The following is an 18825-nucleotide window of genomic DNA, read 5'->3' as shown; positions in this document are numbered from 1 at the left end:
CTACTAGGACTACTAGGAGAAAGAGTTTCTTGGGAGGGTCTCCCTTATGTCTGTGTTTTGCTTTAGAATTTTAATGACTATTTATGTCCACTTTCTCATCTGATCCTCACCACTGTACTCCAGAGGAGGAAAATGGGGTTCAGGGTAGAAAGGGACTTTCTGAGGGTCCCCCAGCTTAGATGTGGTGGAGGTGGGATCAGAACCCATGCCTTCTAGCTTCTGGTCAGAGTCAGTCACCCCTACTTCACAGTGCTATTTATTTTGGTTGACTTGGATGTTTCTGAACTGAAAGTAGATATTTTTTGGTCTGACAAAAAAAATCTGCTTCGAGTAGAAAATTATTAGAGTAACTTAACCTCCCTTGACCGGGCAACGTGGCGACCCTGTTCTGGCAGGTCTATCAGTTGGGAGGCATCTGCAAGCTGGTGGACCTCCTCCGCAGCCCCAACCAGAACGTCCAGCAGGCTGCAGCCGGGGCCCTGCGCAACCTGGTGTTCAGGAACAACACCAACAAGCTGGAGACCCGCAGGCAGAATGGGATTCGTGAGGCCGTCAACCTCCTGAGGAGAACCGGGAGCACCGAGATCCAGAAACAACTGACCGGTAGGGAGACCCAGCCACAGCCAGCCACAGTGGGAGCTGGGCAGGACCGCTGGCTGGGCCTCAAGCTGGTGTGGGCTGTCCTCAGGGCTGAGCACGGCACAGCTATGTAGATCTAGGCTCAAGCTAACATCCTGGGAGGCCAGTGGCACTGGCCTTGGCCTGATTAATGAGTGCAGGTGCTGACTCTGGGTGGCATGCATACCCATAGAGGTCGAGGTCTTTTTGAGGATAGAGGGCAAGAAGAGGAGGGCTGATGTCCAGGCAGGGTCTATATTCAGCAGACTCTGGGGTTGGCAAGTGATGTGGAGAAAAGAAGGAGAAGGGGGCAGGAGGCAATAGGTCTTAAGCACCTACCCTCTGTCCCAGAAACAGGCTAAGTGAGTGGAGTGGGGAATATAAGAGATAGAAGTCACTATGAGGGCCTCAAATTGGACTGGGAAGATGAGGCCATGTAGAGAGTAACAAATGATAAGTTACTCCTGGAATAACTTTCAGGTGGAAAATAAAGAACATTTTAGAAGATTCTGAATGCTAAAATGTATCGTAAAACCATCCATCAAATGTCCTTTGATCACCTCCACGTTATAATTGTGACCTAGGTAGAGAACTCTAAGACGCTCCCTGCTCTGAAAGAGCCTGCAGTCTGATTGGGATGTTGAGAAAACAGGCTGATGAAACAACTGGGCTTGGTAGACCAGGCCTACCTGGATGGTGACGTCTCAGTAGGGCCCAGGCTGGGGGTGGTACTGTGGTCCCTGGGGCCTTCCTGAAGATGACACATGTTGGATTGACTGTCATCAACCCCCAGGATTGCTCTGGAACCTGTCTTCCACCGACGAGCTGAAGCAGGAGCTCATTGCCGATGCCCTGCCAGTCCTGGCCGACCGTGTCATTGTCCCCTTCTCTGGCTGGTGTGATGGCAACAGCAACATGTCCCGGGAGCTGGTGGACCCTGAGGTCTTCTTCAATGCCACCGGCTGCTTGAGGTGAGAGAAGAGTGCAAACAGGGTCTTGCTGCCCCAGCCTTAGGCCCTTCACCAGGCAGCCCCCTTACAGCCAACATTCCACCGGGCCAGAGAACATAACCTATAACCAGGTGCTGGTCCTCCAGGCAGGCTTGCAGACACAGGGATTCCAGGCATTCCTAACTTCCCTGAATATGTTAAGGCTGAGGACCCTGGGACCACCATTGAAGGGGACAGGTGACAGTAGTTAGGAATCCAGTTGTGGAAAAGCCTGGCTCTGCAGATTCACAGTGGTTCAACCATTTCCCCCTCCTCTACCCCTGAAAAAATGCATTTCTCAAACTATCTTGAAGAGCCTTCTTTTAGCCAAAAGTCTACTGATCAGCAGCTAACAAGTCACTTCCTGGCTGTCGTGCTAAATCCACTTGCCATCTTGGTTGATATGAAGATGGTGCTTCTTTGTTCAAAGTTTCCCAAGTTTCGCACCAGGGTGTGGCAAGTCCCTGGGGGGCTATTGAAGGCAGGAATCTTGGTGTGCTTCTTCTAGCAGCTAAGGTGAAGTTGGGGGTGGCACAGGGGTAGGGTGGGTGCTGGTATGGGGGTGAGGCATAGGGGGAGTGGAGCAGTAAAGCAGAATCCCTTTAGGGTCACCCCATGCTCTAGTAGACTTTGTTGTCCCCAACTCCTGAGAGCCCCCCAGACTGGGGGCTACAGTTAGCACACATTTCTGTTCCTCAACTTGTACTTCTCCTTAAAGCCTCCCCACCAGCCTCCAACAGGAGCCTCCAGGGAGCAGGGAGGCTGAGAGATGAAAAGCCTGTGTAATTAGAGACTTTATGGGGCTGCAGAACTGTGGGAGGAACAGCAGCCACGCTCCACCTGCACCAGGCAGATGGGCCCCAATTGCTTGGGAAGGAGCCTGCTGGTGGGAGATGAGCACAGCTTTGGTGGGAGGTGCATCTCATCCCCAGCCCAGCCCTGCCTTCCTCCATTCCCCATTGAGCACCTGGTCCCAGCACCCACCGGGCTTCTTCCCACCTCAGAGACAGAAGCTTCCAGCCATGCTCACAAGCACCACTAGTGGCAGATGTGTGCCTTGGGCGCCAGCTGCAGCAGAGGCATGGGCAGTCATAAAGTCACAGGCTGGAGAATGAGTGGGCAGAACCGGTAACCAGTTTCCTTTGCGTGTTGGTGTGGAACTGTGCTCCATAGTGTTTTCAGTGGCTGGTTTTTCCAAAGTGCCTCTGGGTAGAGTTGAACCTCCAACTTTTTGGTTAGCAGTCAACCATGTAAACCTTTTGCACCACCCAGGGACCACCCAGAAAAAAGGGCAGAAAAGAACTGGGTTCAAACAGGACCCCATCTCAGCCTCCCCCATTACTGGACAAAATTAAGCTAAACAATTTTTCTTTCCTTCCTTCTTCCTAATTTCTTTTTCCCTTTTCCTTCCTTTTCTCTTTCCTCTCCTCCTCCTACCACAACCTCCATCCATCCTCTCTGCCTGTCTGTTCTCTGCCCCCTGTGCCCCCCTCCTCTCCCCACCCTCTCTGCCCTCACTCCCATCCTTCCCACATCCTCCTTCTCTCTGCTCTCTCACAGGAACCTGAGCTCGGCAGATGCAGGCCGCCAGACCATGCGAAACTACCCGGGGCTCATTGACTCCCTAGTGGCCTATGTCCAGAACTGTGTGGCAGCCAGCCGCTGTGATGACAAGGTGAGAGACCGGCCCCCTGGTGGCACCCGACAACACCAGCCCCAGCTCCAACCTTAGCCCTCCTCTTTGCCCAAGTTCCAAGGTCCAGGGCCTTGCCTCCAATAGTGAGGGCAGCTCCTTGGACTCCAGGTCCTGATATTTTTCTCTCTCAGACTCCACGAGTCAGGCCTGCACTTTCTGGGTACCTTTGAGGTACGGCCAGGTGACAGACAGGAGCACAAAGACTGGGACAGAGTGGAGGGGACATCTGGGTGCAGAGTGCTCTGACCCTTCCCACTGCCACCACGGTAGTGATCAGTGGTACAGACGCTGCAGCCAGCCTGCCCCAGTGACCGTCCTCTGTCCCTCACCTAGACACATAATCTCTCTATCGGCCTGTGTACTCTTCCTCAAATGGAGATGATCACAGTAATGGCTGCCTTATGGGTTGTTGTAAGGGTTTGATTGGTTACTTAAGCAAACACATAGGGGGGCGTCTGGCACAGAGCAGGTTCTCAGTGCTGCCGCTGCTACTAGTGGTGGTGAGCCCCGGGGAATCCATGCTGGAGCGGAAAGGCAGCCCCCGCATGTCCTCCTGACACAACTGCTATATTCCCACTGCCTCTCAAAGAGCCGTGCCAGAGCCCTTGTTCTGCTCACTTTGGAGTTTTGGACACAATGGCACAAACAAACTAAAAGAAAGACCGTGCAGTGAGGAGAAACTGAAAGCTACGGTATTCCCACCATGCCAGGACAGTGACCAGGAGTGGGACTTTTAGGAGTGGCTGGGCGCCATGGGCTCACAGGCCCTGAGCACAGTGTCCCTCTGGAGAAATTTTTTCCTCTGCTCCCTTCGCTGGGAGCAAGAACAGGGCCTCAGGGAAGGGCCGTGTCACTTGGTTGCTCGGCGTGGTCCCGGGGTGCAACCACTTTTCTGCCATGTGTGGAATACCTGCCACACCTGTGTAACCTAGGGCCCTGGAAGTCAGATTCCCTCAAAACTCAGCAGTGGCCAAACCTTCTTAGAAGAATAAATCTGCTGCCCTCAAGCCTCAGCCTGTGAGGCTGACCAAAGGAAAATGGCAGATCTGCAACCAGCTGTTCTTGTGAATTACTGGGTCCCACGTCTCTGTGTGAACTTGGGATGGGCTAGCGCTCTTGATATTGGCAGCCGAGGGCTGGCCACGCAGAGGGAATGGTAGGAAAGTGCAACTGCATGGCTTCTGAACCCAGAAGATACTGGGGGTGCCGAAGGAGTTTGTGCCAGGAGGGAGGGTGAGTTCTTTAGCCTCGCAGTCAGCCTGTCGGCACGCGGTCCGTAGCAGCGGTAACAGTAGCCACTGTCTGGCGAGTCCTTCTGTGTGCTGTGTGCCCCATGGCAAGTGCTTCTCACATATAATCCTCCCGATAGCCCAGTGAAATAGGTGGTTTTAGTCCCATTTGACAGCTGAGGAAACTGAGGCCTAGAAAGGTGAAGCAAGTCACCTTTCAAAGTCACACAGGCAGGAAATGATGCAGCCGAGATTCAAACCTCGGCCGGGAAGGGTCACTGGGAGGTGTTTTCAGACTGAGTGTGGGCTGGGTGTCCCATGCTCACCTGCTCCACCTGCAGATTGAAGTGTTGGTTCGGGGAGGGAGTGAGCTGGGGAGCCCCTGCAGGGCTGGGCAGAGACTGAAGCGCTGTGCTTCTGCTCGTGCCCAGTCCGTGGAGAACTGTATGTGTATCCTGCACAACCTCTCCTACCGCCTGGATGCGGAGGTGCCCACCCGCTACCGCCAGCTGGACTACAACGCCCGCAACACCTACGTGGAGAAGTCCTCTACTGGCTGCTTCAGCAACAAGAGCGACAAGATGATGGTGAGCCTGTCCTTCTGCACAGCCAGGGCCTGGGCCCCACCAAGCACCCCACCAAGCACCACTGCCTCTTCCACCTTTCCTCTGCCCTCCCGGAGCCTGAAAGCAGCCCTAGGGGACACGCCCATCCCAAGGCCTTGGCCTTGGGATCATCTGTACTCCAGGGAGCTGGGTAGAGGGCACGGCCATCTTGCATACAGAAGGGATCTGTGTTCTTGGGATTGTAGGAGCACAGACCACCCCAAGGTCAAAAGCGTCAGCTCTGTGTTGGAAGGCCTCAGTCTCCCTTACTGTGTAATAGGTAAAGCCTTCCCCTGTCTTCTCCCTCACCCCTCAAGAATTCAGGGATAGCCAGAACTTTAACCCTTCTCCAGCTTTGGTTCCTATGGCCTGCCTTGCAGATGACACCTGAGCTCTCCCAGGCTTCCCCAGAAGCAGAAGGGCGCTGTGGAGGGAGGATCAGGCTTCCTCTACTGGGGGGAACGTGCTGGGTGCACCTGTGGAAGGCAGCCCCTGGACCACCCCTGTTGGCCCAGGGAGGATCGAGCTCAGGGTCTGACTCTGGGAGGGGAGAAACATCATGGTGTGAGACCCCCAAGCAGCCTCTCCCAGCTGGAAGGTTTGGACAGAGGCTGCCCGGGACCACACTGCCTGAGATACCAGCGGTGCTCTCTGCCTCCCTTGGACACAGTCCTGAGGACCATGGCTGCTCCCTTGTCCCACAGAGCTGCCGCAGTGCACAGAGGAGGGGGATGCAGCAGGGCTCTCACTAGGCTCCCTGCCTCGGTGGCCATTCTCCAGCCGGGAGGCTCTTCCCTACTCCCTCCTGTCCAGGAACCACCACCCCGGGGTTGAGGAGGGGAAGGCAGAATACTTGGGTTGGGCCTTCTCATGGGGATCCCTGTTGACCTGCTTTTTGTCCCCAGAACAACAACTATGACTGCCCCCTTCCTGAGGAAGAGACCAACCCCAAGGGCTGCAACTGGCTATACCACTCAGATGCCATTCGTACCTACCTGAACCTCATGGGCAAGAGCAAGAAGGATGCCACCCTGGAGGCCTGCGCCGGTGCCCTGCAAAACCTAACTGCCAGCAAGGGGCTGGTAGGAGGGGCCCTCCTTCCCATGCTCCTCTCCCCACTCCTGCGGCCACGGTCACGGGCCAAGCTCTGTTTCTGGCTTTTCTCATGAAACGCATTTGGGCTTCAGAGCTTCATTCTGCAAACCTGTGTAGAGCCCCGGACTAGGCGAGGCTCTGGGCTAGGCATTGGGGAAATAATGATGGAGCAGAAATATCTCTGCCCTTTAGGAACTCACAGGGGTGTATAGTGGGAGGACCCACTCCGTGGACTGTCTGTGCCCACAGAATCCCCTTTGCCTCAGGACCCTGCTGAAGTACAATGCCCACTGGCCCTCTTGGGCCCTGTGCCTGGGGCTGGGGACTGGGATGGAGGGTGCGTTTGTGTCAGGCAGAGTGCCTTAATTACCTAGTCCTGCTGTAACAGAAATACCATACGTGGGGGGCTTTAAAGAACAGAAGTGTATCTTCTCGCCACTCAGGAGGCTAGCAGTCAGAATTCAGGGCGTGACTCTAGAGGGAGGTCCTTCTTTGTCTATTTCAGCTTCTAGTAACTCCCATCAATCCCTGGTGTTCCCGGACTTATAGATGCATCTACCTCTAGTCCTCAGATTGTGTCAGTCTTGACCCTGTGCCTGCATGCATCTGTGTCTAGTCTCCCCTTTATAACTCAGAAGTGATTAGGTTTAGGACACACCCTACACTGATATGGCCTCATTCACATAAAAAAGAAATCCCTATTTCCAAACAGGGTCATGTCCACAGTTATAGGGTTTAGGATTCCAACACATATTTTGAGGGGGGCACAATTCAGTTCCTAACAGGAAGCCTCCTATATGTTGAACTGGCTGGGATGGAAGTATAGGGTTTGGGGCATAGGCAGGTCTAGAGAAAGATGTGGCAGAATCAATATAGATTTTGATATCAAGTATAGTTCAGAGGGCATGATGGTATGGGGCAGAGCCATAGGAGAACCAAGAAGGGTTTATGTGGGAGCTATTCTTCATCTTTACTTAGAACGAGGGAACTGGGCACCAAGAGGACAAGGGTGAACCAAGAGTAAAGATGACCTTCCCTGACTCTGAGGGTATGGGGCTGGTGGTCCTAGGGAACTCCAGACCAGCCAGGACCAGGTTAGACCCAGGGTGGCTTTGTTGCTTGGAGACCCAGAAGAGCTAATCTACCAGCAGGCAACACTGGATTATGGATTATGTCTCCCCGTGAGCCAAGGCCTTCTCTGATCCATCTTTGTCTTGCCAAGCAGTCAATACATGTATATTGAATTCTACCAAGATAGGGAAGTTGGAAGGGGTTCCTGGGTGGTACGAACAATGAAATGCTTGACTACTGGCTGAAAGGTTGGTGATTTGTGAATGCACCCAGTGGTGCCTCAGAAGGCAGACCCAGAGATCTGCTTCTGAGAGGTCAGAGCCTTGAAGACCCTTTGGAGCAGCTGTGCTCTGTGCACATGGGGTCACCATGAATAGGAATCGACTTGATGGCAACTAACAGCAACAAGTTGGAAGAAGCAGAGGCTTATGGAGGGTAACAAGAGCACCCAGGGGCAATCTCTAAGTTTCCACCCCGCCTCGTCCACAGGGGTAAGAGAATGATTTGCTGACCAGCTTGGTCTGGCGCCCCCTTGGATTTGCATATAGAGGCAAATGCCCTCCTCTAACCCCCCTCGCAATGCTTCTGGGAAGAAGATGGTCAGGTCTTCTTTAATTGACAAGTGTCCTCAGCTGCATGGTTTCATGTGAGCAGAAACTCCTGGGAGAGAGAGGTAAGGGAGGCAGAGCTGAGACAGAGGGTTGAGGAGTGAGTGGACCTGAAAGCTGATTCTGGGTCACCCCCAAGTGAGCAAAATGCGGCTTCCCCCTCACCACCCACCTGGGCTCCAGGCTCACCCAGGAAATGGGGATCAGAGTAAGGAAAGGAGGAGGTGTGTTTTGGTCTGGTGGTCTGTAGTTTTCCCTGCCTGAGTAAAATTTTGTCTCTCTGCCAGTGCTTCCAACACAAAAAAGTTCCAGAATGCCTTTGTTAGGGATTATTTGCCCCTCTTCTGCCCTCCATAAGCCTGGAAGCCACAGGCTAGGTTCTCACTTGATCTTTGTTTCTTAGATGTCCAGTGCCATGAGCCAGATAATTGGGCTGAAGGAGAAGGGCTTGCCACAGATTGCCCGCCTCCTGCAATCTGCCAACTCTGATGTGGTGCGGTCTGGAACCTCCCTCCTGAGCAACATGTCCCGCCACCCGGTGCTGCACAGAGTGATGGGTAAGTGCCGCCTCTACGGGCTTCAGGACCACTCATCTCTCCTGCCTGTCTAGAGGGGAAGGAGACCCCCTTTAGGTGCCCTCAGCAGACCCCCCACTTTCCAGAACCCGCTGGAAGGTCTAGATCTCTACCTGTGCCCTGGGGTGAGCATTCCAGGAGGGGAAGCAGGATCAAGAGAGGTTGGCGGTAGGAAGGGGCAGGTCACCTACGGGGGATGGGGAGCAGGTTAGCAGAGTCCGACCTGGGTCTCAAGGCCCTAAGTTAGAGCTGGAATGAGCCCTGGTGGGATACCTTGCTCAGAACCTGGGTAAAGGCAGTCCAGGACCGTGGCCCCAGAGGAAACCCCTCAACCCCTCTTTCCCTCAGACTTCCTGACCTGTGCCTTTTACTCCTTTTTTCTGCCAGGGAACCAAGTGTTCCCAGAGGTGACCAGGCTCCTCACCAGCCACACTGGCAACACCAGCAACTCTGAAGACATCTTGTCCTCGGCCTGCTACACTGTGAGGAATCTGATGACCTCCCAGCCGCAGATGGCCAAGCAGCACTTTTCCAGCAGCATGCTCAACAACGTCATCAACCTGTGCCGCAGCAGGTAGGCACCCTCTCTCACCCTGCCCTACACCACAGCCCTCCTCCCTGCCAAGCAGGCACAAATGAAGAGCAGGAAGCTGTACTCAGTGCCCGGGTGGGGACTGGGCTGCCGAGGTTTGAATGGAATGGAAGCTCCAGAAGCTGACAGTGCTGTGGAGCTAAGGGTCCAGCATCCAGGCCTCAGGGCTGCACAGTGGGGATGGAGGCAGCTCACTTCTTGGCTGGGGGACTCTATGGAGCACTGAGTTCTCAGAGGGCCAGCCGGAGGCATGAAACTGTAGACCCACCTGAGTGGGAGCACTGTCCTGCTCCACGGGGCTCCGTCCTCCCAGAGCAATGGCTGGGGGAGGAGTGGGATGGCATGTCCTGCTCCATGGTGTTCCATCCTCCCAGAGAAATGGCTGGGAGCAGGAGTGGGAGAGCACGTCCTCCCAATAGCTCCCCAGGAGAATCCGGAGTGCCTCTAGGTGGGCAGGGCTGTGGGGCTGTGCCCAGCGTGTAGAGTGACCAGAGATCACCACACCCCAGTGGGGCTCCCCTCTCATGTACCCTTGGGGTCTCCCATGTCTCCAAGCGCTGGCAGTGAGGGTGGGAGGGTAGAGAATGCTCCATCTCATGCCTCACAAATGGACTTCTCACCTGCCCAGTGCCTCCCCCAAGGCTGCAGAAGCTGCCCGACTCCTCCTGTCGGACATGTGGTCCAGCAAGGAACTGCAGGCTGTCCTCAGACAGGTGAGAGCCCATACCACCCGCCCCATCTAGCTAGGCTGTCCCCGCACCTCCGCTGAACTGAAGGCCCAAAGGATCAGGAAGGAGAGGAAGACCAGCTGGTGAGATACACATGAGACGGAGTTGGAGAAATAAATGTGCGTAACAATGAACGTGACCGTTGGGATCTAAGAGGAATGCCCAGCACAGAGGGCTGAGGGAATCCAGGAAACCTGTGAGCAGCCTGGGGTGGGGTCCTGTAGGAGCAAACTGAAAAACAGTGTGGACAGAAGACACGCCATTCATTTGGGGGCTTGATGTGTATACTGGCTGGGAAGGTGGGTTTGGGCTGCATTACAAAACCCCTTTAATTTCAGACTAAAGAGCTTGGACTTTTGCCTTTGGCATTGGGAGGGAGGGAACTGAAGGTTTGAGTCAAGGGTTTCATGATCAAAGCAATACCCTAAACAGACAAATTCTACCCCTGTGTGCAAGACAAAGCAGACTGGGAGACGCCAGAGGCTGCTGTGCTTGTCCAGGTGACCTTGGCTCCTCTCTGTCCTTAACACCTTCAACCAGTCACAAAGTCCTCTATCAGGTCTTGTTTATAAAATCTCTTCCCATTGAACATTCCTTCTCATTCTTGGAGCAGCTGTTCTTTGGACTGAGATGTAGGCAGCCATAAGGATGGAATGAAGGACAAGAGGTGGAAGAAACGGAATAGCAGGGCTGACGATGGAGCTTGGAGGCACTGTGGTTACGTTAACAGGAATAGACACTTTGGGGAGGGGTAGAGGATGCTTTTGACTGGGAGAAAGAGGAGTTTGGACACGGCAAGGTTAATCTGAAAGGATTAGGTGGAGTCCAGACAAGGATGTGGCATGGGGCTTGGAAGCTGCGATACAGATTGGAGCATTGTGCAGATGGCAGAAGCCAGGAGAAAAGGCAAGACCATCGTGAGGCACATGTCCATGGAAAAGTATCAAAGGACAAGGGCTGAAGCATGGAGAAGATGCTCACCTGGGGGCTGAGGAGAAAGAAGGACCAGGAGACAGGAGAAACTATGGAAGGCCAGAAAGGGGCTGAAGTCTTTCTGGGAAGAAAAAGCTCTAATGAAGGGAGAGCAGGAGTCTCCAGTGCTGCTGAGAGGGCAAGGAAGAGGGAAACCAGGGGAAGGCCTTGAGCCTCTGAGAGCATGCTGGCAATGCTAGGGGAGCTCGTGGAGCCTGCGGCCAAGGGTGAGGCAGTGGATGGGCAAGGGAGGAAGTGGGGGCTCACCTCAGGGTGGCCTGGAAATAAAGGAGACAAAAGAATGGGTAGAAAGAGACCTATTTAAAGGCAGAGGATATCCCAACATCTCTGTGAGAGGAGTGGGAGTGGGAATGGGCAGAGAAGAGGACAGTGAAGGGGATGAAGGATGAGGAAAAGGAGAACCAGATGGGTCTTAGAGTATCAGGAGAGGCCTGGTCAGGTGGGGGAGGGGAGGGGAAGACGCCCACTCTGAGACAGAAGGAAGGACCGCTCTTCCTTCAACACATCAGGGGAGACAGGGTGGGAGGCTCCTGAGGCCGCTGTGGTCAAAAAAGTTTAGGAAACTGAGGCTACAGCAATGAGTGGCCCTTGTTCTCTGACAGTCCAGTTCTCTTTTCCCTCAACACCACAGTGAGAGTGGGCTTGGCCAAGGGACAGCTGCTGGAAAGGCCAAGTAGGTGAGGCAGGTAAGGAGGATGGCGTGAGGGTGTCCTCAAGTTCTCTGATGGTGGTCTAGAGGCCTCGACTCACTCCAAAATGTAAACAGAGATCACGCCCAGCCTAAGACACAAGTACAGAAACCACTTGCTGAACGCTGGGTCTGAATTCCCTCCTGTGCAGTGCCTTAGGGAAAACCAGCTTCTTCGCTCAGTCTCTGCTCTTTATCCCTCTACCTGTGGTTGACGACAGCGTCAGTGTGCTCTAGGTTGGTGCTCCTGTTCCCAAAGCACCTTCCCACCCATCGTTCATTGGGTTATCGCAACCACAGGTGAGGCAGGCCTGCCTGGCTTATGTCCATTTTGCAGAATAGGGAACCACGGTCCAAGGAGTTTGAGTGCCGTGATTCCGTGAGTTAGTGCAGGAGACAGGATGAGGACCCAGCACTTCTCACTCCTGGGCTCTTGCCACCAAATTCAGCCAAGCTTAACAGGAATGAGCAAGCAAATCTACAGGGGAAAAAACAGCAGGCATGGGGCTTTGAGCCCGTTGCTGTTTTGAATACCCTGGTCTCCCGTCGTGTTCCCACAGGCTGGTGAAAGCCAACTTGACTCCCCACGCCTCAGAGCTCAGGGCTGACACCAAGGTCTCTTCTCATGGTACCTGGGCCCATTGGGGCTCACATTATACTGTTCTCCTTCACTCCAAAGCATTTATTGAGCACTTGCTGCATGCTAGGAGAACAGGAACAAGATGCTGTCTCCACCAGCAGGAGTTCAGGATCCAGTGAGGCTGGGGATAGCAGGCAGACAAGTAGAACCTTCTAGCACAGTGGCTTCTCACTTCCTCCTCTGGCCCCTGCTCGGTGTTTGAGAAATGCTGAGCACAGCCTCCTTGCCCAGAATTCTTGTCAGGATTAGCAACAACAAAAAAGACAGGCGGGTCAGAGGAAAGAACAGCTAACAACTTCTCTCATCTGAATTTGGTGATCGTCCTGTTTCAGGAGTAACGAGTGCTAGCCTAAATCCTCGCGCCTGGATTCAGGTGTCCTCAAATGCAAGTAGAAAATTCAGACACGTTGAAGGGAGTCCAAATGCTGCGCTAACTCATGGGTATGATGACATTGAGTGCGGTTGCACATTTGACGAGGCCAGTTTTAGCCCTGACACTTGGGCATAGTGCTCACAGTACACCTGTGTCTAGAGGGCTCGGTAGAGTAGCCAGAGACCATGGTTCAAGCTTGAGGACACTCCAGGAGTGCAGTTTTGACCTCACAGGGAGCCCTGCTCTGTTTTGTCCTAGGATAATTCATGTGCTTGCTATTTCTCTTCTTGCAGCAAGGCTTTGATAGGAACATGCTGGGAACCTTTGTTGGGGCCAATAGCCTAAGGAACTTCACCTCCCGATTCTAAAGAGAGGCTGTCCAAGCAAGTACAGCTTGCAGGTAAGGATCAGCATTCCCACCTCCCAGGGTAGAGGGCACCTCTAGGACAACTGTGGTGGCCTCAGCCAGCCTCAGAGAGAGGGGCCAGGCCTGTGCTCCCCAGGAATGTAGGAAGCAACCTTGTCCTGGGAGACACAAAGGCTGCAACAGTGGCTGTGTGGACTGCTTGACCAGGTCACGGGCTGTCCCACCACAGGACGTTAGGGATGTGCAGCGTCCGGGTAGCGTCAACAGTGCCAGAGGTCTGGGCGGGGCTGCTGCATACAAGCATGTAAGTTGTGTGCTGCATAATCCAGGTCGTGTCATCCACGTGGACTACAGTGTGAATGCCCCCCTCCCTCCCAGAGTGCACACCCACAGTTTACTTTCTTATCCTTTTCAATCCACTTCTCAGTCTCTGCACATGCCACCATGGATAAGCTTATTTCCAGCTGACCTAGGAACCAAAAACTCAGAACCAGTATCTGTGATAAGGGCTCTCCAAGCGTTCATCAGAATGACCTGGGATGCTTTCTAAAATGCATGGTTATGACCCCAACACCAGCAATTCTGACTGGGTAGCTCTGGGGCGGGGTCCAGGAATACGGCTTTTTAGATAAGCATCCAAAGTGTTTCTGAGGCAGGTAAGCCAAGGACTACATTTAGATATTCAAACCAGACACTGTCAAACCTAGAGAGGGTCACCAGAGGCAGCCCTGGTATGGAGCTTTCTGCAAATAGCCAGGGATGAGGTCAGGGCCTCTGAGCTGAAGGCCTTAGTGCTCCTGGCTCTCTGCCAGGCCTCCTCCCCCAGTCTTGGGACCTGAGGAGGGTCCTGGTAGGGGAGAGGGCTGTAACTTTGGCTCAGATGAGGACTGATAAGACTTCAGCCGCCCTCTTCTGGCAGAGGAGCTTCCGCATGAGGGCAGATAAGGGGGGAAGACTGAACTCAGCAGGCCCTGCATGAGCTCAGCCCAGGTGCTCAGCATCGTGCTGTGTTGGTGGAGGAGGGCGGGCAGGGGACGGCGGTGGGGGACAAAACCAACAAGCCTCTGAATCAACAAGAGCAACCTATGAATTCAACACGGTGGTCCTGAATCCAGTCTGAGGCCCGAGTGCACCTGAGAGGTGGGCCAGAAGGGGCAGGCAGTATTGGCCAGCCTTACTGGTGTGGAAGCTTCTCAGTATAAATGCTAACTTGAGGATGTCTCTTTTTCCAGAACTGATATGTCCCAGCTGAGAAGACCTCAGGCTTTGCTGGATGGATGATTCTGCCCACCCTGTGCAGTATTTGGAGAAGTTCAAAAGCAGCTGAGAGCAAACCTGAAAACTGTAGATGGTGGAAATATTTTTAGATTCTTTTTTTTCCTTGGGGGAACTGGCAGGCAGTGGGGGCTGGGGGGGTTGGGAGGGCTGGGAGGGGCCTTTCTTGAGTTAAAGGGGCTTATGTCTTATGTCAATACTTCTTGCTCTGAAAAATCATATACATATGTGTATAATGTAAGTGTGTGAGTGTGTGTGTGTGTGTGTGCGTGCGGGTGTGTGTGCGTTTGCATGACTGTCTGAAAGAATGACCACAAACTGTAAAAACCTAGGTAAGCTGTTTTATTGCGGCTTATGAAGTGGTGTAAAGGACTCTCCCGTGTTTCTTACTCATAGACAAGTATGATATGCTTTTTGGTTAGATGCCCATAGTTACTGAAATATATTGTGCCAGAGCAGGGGAACCCCGCCAGAGTCAGGCACACAGAGGTATCCTGTGGGCCCCCTGCCTGATGTCTTCCAGGGGGTGGGGTGGGAAGAAGAGATCAGGGCTGGGGCTAACCCCCGCTCTTAATAGGCTGTTTGCAGGAAGTGATATTGCGAAGGTGTTCAGGTTCAATGTATCTAATGAGAAAAAATAATAATGATAAGGCTGCCCTTCCCACAGTGCCACCAGGACTGGGGCCGGGCAAGGTGTGAGGCTGTAGAAGATGAGCAAGGTCAGCCACTCTGGTTTTGCTATTTGAGGTCTGACCTGGGGAAATAGAAGCCAGAGAGATGGGTTTCCTGAGCAGGCTCAGTCTACAAAGCCCCTGCCTTCAGGGGGCTCGTCATCTACAGGCTGGAGGAGAAAGAAGGCACACATGTGCTCAAAGCCAAAGAGCTGTTCAGAGAATAGCTGTTTGGTCTTCACGTTCCCACTGGAGGAGCGAACAGGCTGGCATTGGGCATCGATCAACCTGTTGCAGATTCCAGTGGACCAGGGGTGTAGGTATTCAGAAGGGACGCAGGAAGATGCTGAAACTCAAGTGGGGGAAAGTTTGGGAACTTGGGTAGGCCGGGAGAGAGAGCATCATGCCAGGGCCCCTAGCAGCACTCGCCCCCACTGGAGGCCTCTCTCCAGTTCCCTGAGCCTCAGCCATCCTAGTCTCCTCTTGTCTTTGGGGAAGCTCTAGGGGATGCAATCAAAGAGGCCTGTCAGTGGCACCAGCCACACCCAAGGCCCCAGACTCTTGTGCATTTCAGATGGATAGTAGAAGGGCTTCAGGACCTCATGGGAAAACTTTCTGTGTAAACAGCCCTTAGCACAAGCTGCAAAATAGAGTGGAGCCAAGGGCTCTCAAGGCTTTCCTGGTCTCTGATTCCACCTCCCATGCTGGCACCTTTGGGCTTAGATAGGAAGTAACTCCCATAGCTGTAACCTACTCTAGAAGATGCTCCTCGGGCCCTCTCCTTCATCCACGTCTCCTCCCCTTCGGCATCATGCACCCCCCACCACCACCCTGCTTCTTACCCCAGCAATTTGAACTGAAAAACACCTGCTGGACTCAGGATGCGCCTATTAAGAGATGCGACACTGAGGCTGAGGGGGAGAGATGAGAAATGAAGCTACACTCTTCCTTGAGAGGCTGCCCTGCCCATTAACCAGGTGTCCCCCGGTGCTGTGGTTCTGAGTGCCCTCCCCTTGCTCCTCACTCAGAATTGAAGGCCCACTCCTGGCTCATCCCTCCCTCTTAGGGGCCCACATGGGCATGACTCCTTCCAGTCATCAGGACCCAGAGGACTGTATTTCTTAATATTTATATTGAGTGCCCCACATGCACCAGGCACAGTTCTGAACACTTAGGATACACCAGTGAGCAAAAGAGACTATTCTCATGAAGGGGAGAGAAGACATGGCATCCTTGGTGGGTAGTTAGGCCAACCCTGCTTTTAATAACCTCTCTCAGGCCAGCCAGCTGGGTCTGTCACCCAGACCCCTGGCCCATGCCTGTCCATTTGGAAGAGGTAAAACAGAGGAGTTTGAGGATGCCTTTCCTGGAGAAAGGGAAGAAGGGGTTTGCCAGGCTTTATATATCCGAGGTGTGTTTCAGTATAGTAAGTCTACATTGGCCTCACACTACCAGGGTTGACACCCAAAATTAAACATTCCTATTTGGGGCCAAATGAAGAAGGACATAGACCACTTCATCTCTTCTGTCCCTGTCCTGACCCCAGGATCTTTTGACCTGTTTTTAAGACAAATCCAATTGTTGCCCCCAGCAACCTTTCCAGTGGGGTCCCAGGCGCCCAAGAGGATCAGTGATGGTCCCCTCACCCACTTTGGAGCCTTGCGAAGAGATGAGATGGTGGGTGACCATGTCTGGGACTGTGGAATGGGCAGGGGAGGACACATTGGGGTGGCCACGAGCCTTCCCACAGCTCATCCCACCTTGCTCCGTGTTTGTATAAGAGCCTTGTGCTGGCCAGGCCAGATGCCCTGTGTGGTACACTATGTATTTGCTTTTTTGGAAATAGAGGAAATCAATAAATTGCTGGAGTTACTTTGAATTTTTTCAAGTAGTGGATTATTTAGGGTGCTGTTGAGGAATGTGGAGCCGCTCACTTCTTGGCAGGATCGCCTCTTGTGGACCCCGTAACAGGCAAAGATTGTCCCGAGGGGGCGGGACAACACCATCCCTGCACACCTGCTCTGCATTAGCACATTTGAGCCTCACAATAGCTCAGGACGCTAGTATGGCTATCCTAATTTTACAAGTACGTGAGACTTAGGGAGGGAACAAATATGCCCAATGTCACAAAGCTAGTAAATGGAAAAGCCACCCCAGTATAGACCCCCTCACCCCACAAGGCAGGGTACCTGTGAGAAGGAACTTCAGGGAGGTAAAAGGAGAACAGGTATGTTGAATGCACACTCCACCCTGGCTCTGTATCAGGCACTGTTGTTAGCTGCCATCAAATCGGCCCCCAGCTCCTGGTGATCCCATGCACAACTGAACAAAACGCTGCCCAGTCCTGAGCCATAATCCTAACGGGTGGTGGTTTGGACCATTGTGATCCATAGGGTTTTCAGTGACTGAATGTAGGAAATAGATTACCAGTCCTTTCTTCCTAGTCCATCTTAGTCTGGAGACCCCACTGAAACCTGTTCAGCATCATAGCAACACGCAACCTCCACCGGCAGATGGGTGGTGGCCGCATATGAGGTGCATTGGCCCGGAATTGAACCCAGGTCTCCTGCATGGCATGGCGGGCGGAAATTCTGCCACCAAACCAATAGCCTTGTATCAGGCACCAAGCCAAACCCATTGCCGTCGAGTCAATTCCAACTCATAGCAACCCTATAGGACAGAGTAGAACTGCACCATAGGGTTTTCAAGGAGCAGCTGGTGGATTCGAACTGCCAACCTTTCAGTTAGCAGCCAAGCTTTCAACCACTGCGCCACCAAGGCTCCATATCAGGCACTAGAAAGTTACAAAAACAAAGAACACGGTGGGCTCCAGCCTCAAAAGGCTCACAGGGACAAGGCATGCACACGTTACCTTAGTAAGACACAGGCAGTAAATCACATCACAGGGTGAGCGTCGTCGTTGCTGTGGGCCAGCAGTGGGAGGTGTTCACCTCATGACTTGGAATTTACCGGTTAGAGAAGGTCGGATGCTTAGGGCAGGAGCTGCAAGGGGCTTTTCCTAGCCTGGGTGGGTGAGGACTGGGTGGCTACTCTACTAGAGCCCAGGGCCCCCTGGGTCATCCCTCAGGGTAAGGGGTGGGGCAGGCCAGGCACCGGGAGGAGAAGCCTTGACACAGCCCTTTGCAGGGGGAGGGAGTTTGGCCTACCTGTGGCCCAGATTGCTAAATACTGTATATTTATGCAAATAACCCATGCCCTCTGCTTTTGTTTGCCGGCCTCACCCTCTCCCCATGAGACACCGTCACAAGTGCTGCTGAGCCAATACTCTTCCACATGTTGCTATTAAAAAAAATTAGTGTAGTTTGATTACGACAATATCTTGCTGGGGGTAGGGTGGGGTGGGGACAGGGCCGGCAAGCAAATGTGTAAAAATATGGTACACTAGACCTAAGGCCTCTAAAAATGTTCTGAGACCTGAAAAACCTGTATTGGCTCCAAAATATAAAATCACATCGCAAATCCAAAATTAACAAATGTTCTGATTTTTTAAGCTTTTATTGAAATATAACATAGATGCAGGAAAGTACTCAACCGTGTGCAGCTGTTTTCACAAACTGATCACACCCTCTAACCAGCACCCAGATGAAGAAACAAAACATCACCAGCACCCCAAAGCCCTTCTCACACCCCTTCCTGTTCTCCCCTCTCCAAGGGTAACCACTATTCCTATTTCTAATACCATATATTATTTTTACCTGTTTTTGAACTGTATATAAATAGAGTTACTAATATATCTTTGTTTGTGTCTGGCTTCTTTAGCTCAACACTACGTTTGTGAGATTCATCCATTGTTATTGCGTATTACATTGACTGCTGTGTAGTAATCCGCTGTGTGCGTGTGGCACGGTGCACGGCACAACATTACATCACCGTCACTGTTTACAAACATTTGAAAACGATTATTGGATTAGTTACCTCATTTCCCCAAAATCACCAAGTGCGATTCCTGAGAAATTATACCCAACAGTAAAATATAATGGTCTGTGGGCAC

The 18825-nt window shown here is 52.9% G+C and overlaps 1 protein-coding gene across 1 annotated transcript in view; it reads left to right on the top strand.

The window, feature by feature from the left end:
• Positions 1 to 16696, top strand: part of PKP1 (plakophilin 1) — a 52378-nt gene extending 35682 nt beyond the window's left edge. Inside the window, exons 5-14 of the mRNA XM_003410210.4 lie at positions 396 to 603; positions 1412 to 1589; positions 3168 to 3282; positions 4964 to 5119; positions 6043 to 6219; positions 8315 to 8468; positions 8874 to 9060; positions 9707 to 9791; positions 12794 to 12900; positions 14100 to 16696. Coding sequence (XP_003410258.1) covers positions 396 to 603; positions 1412 to 1589; positions 3168 to 3282; positions 4964 to 5119; positions 6043 to 6219; positions 8315 to 8468; positions 8874 to 9060; positions 9707 to 9791; positions 12794 to 12868 — 1335 coding nt within the window. The 3' untranslated portion in view covers positions 12869 to 12900; positions 14100 to 16696. The remainder of the gene's footprint in view (positions 1 to 395; positions 604 to 1411; positions 1590 to 3167; positions 3283 to 4963; positions 5120 to 6042; positions 6220 to 8314; positions 8469 to 8873; positions 9061 to 9706; positions 9792 to 12793; positions 12901 to 14099) is intronic.
• The last annotated feature ends 2129 nt before the right edge of the window (positions 16697 to 18825 follow it).

Source organism: Loxodonta africana, chromosome 20, assembly GCF_030014295.1.
Source record: "Loxodonta africana isolate mLoxAfr1 chromosome 20, mLoxAfr1.hap2, whole genome shotgun sequence".
Taxonomy (NCBI): Eukaryota; Metazoa; Chordata; class Mammalia; order Proboscidea; family Elephantidae; genus Loxodonta; species Loxodonta africana.
This window is presented reverse-complemented; position numbering and strand designations above follow the sequence as displayed.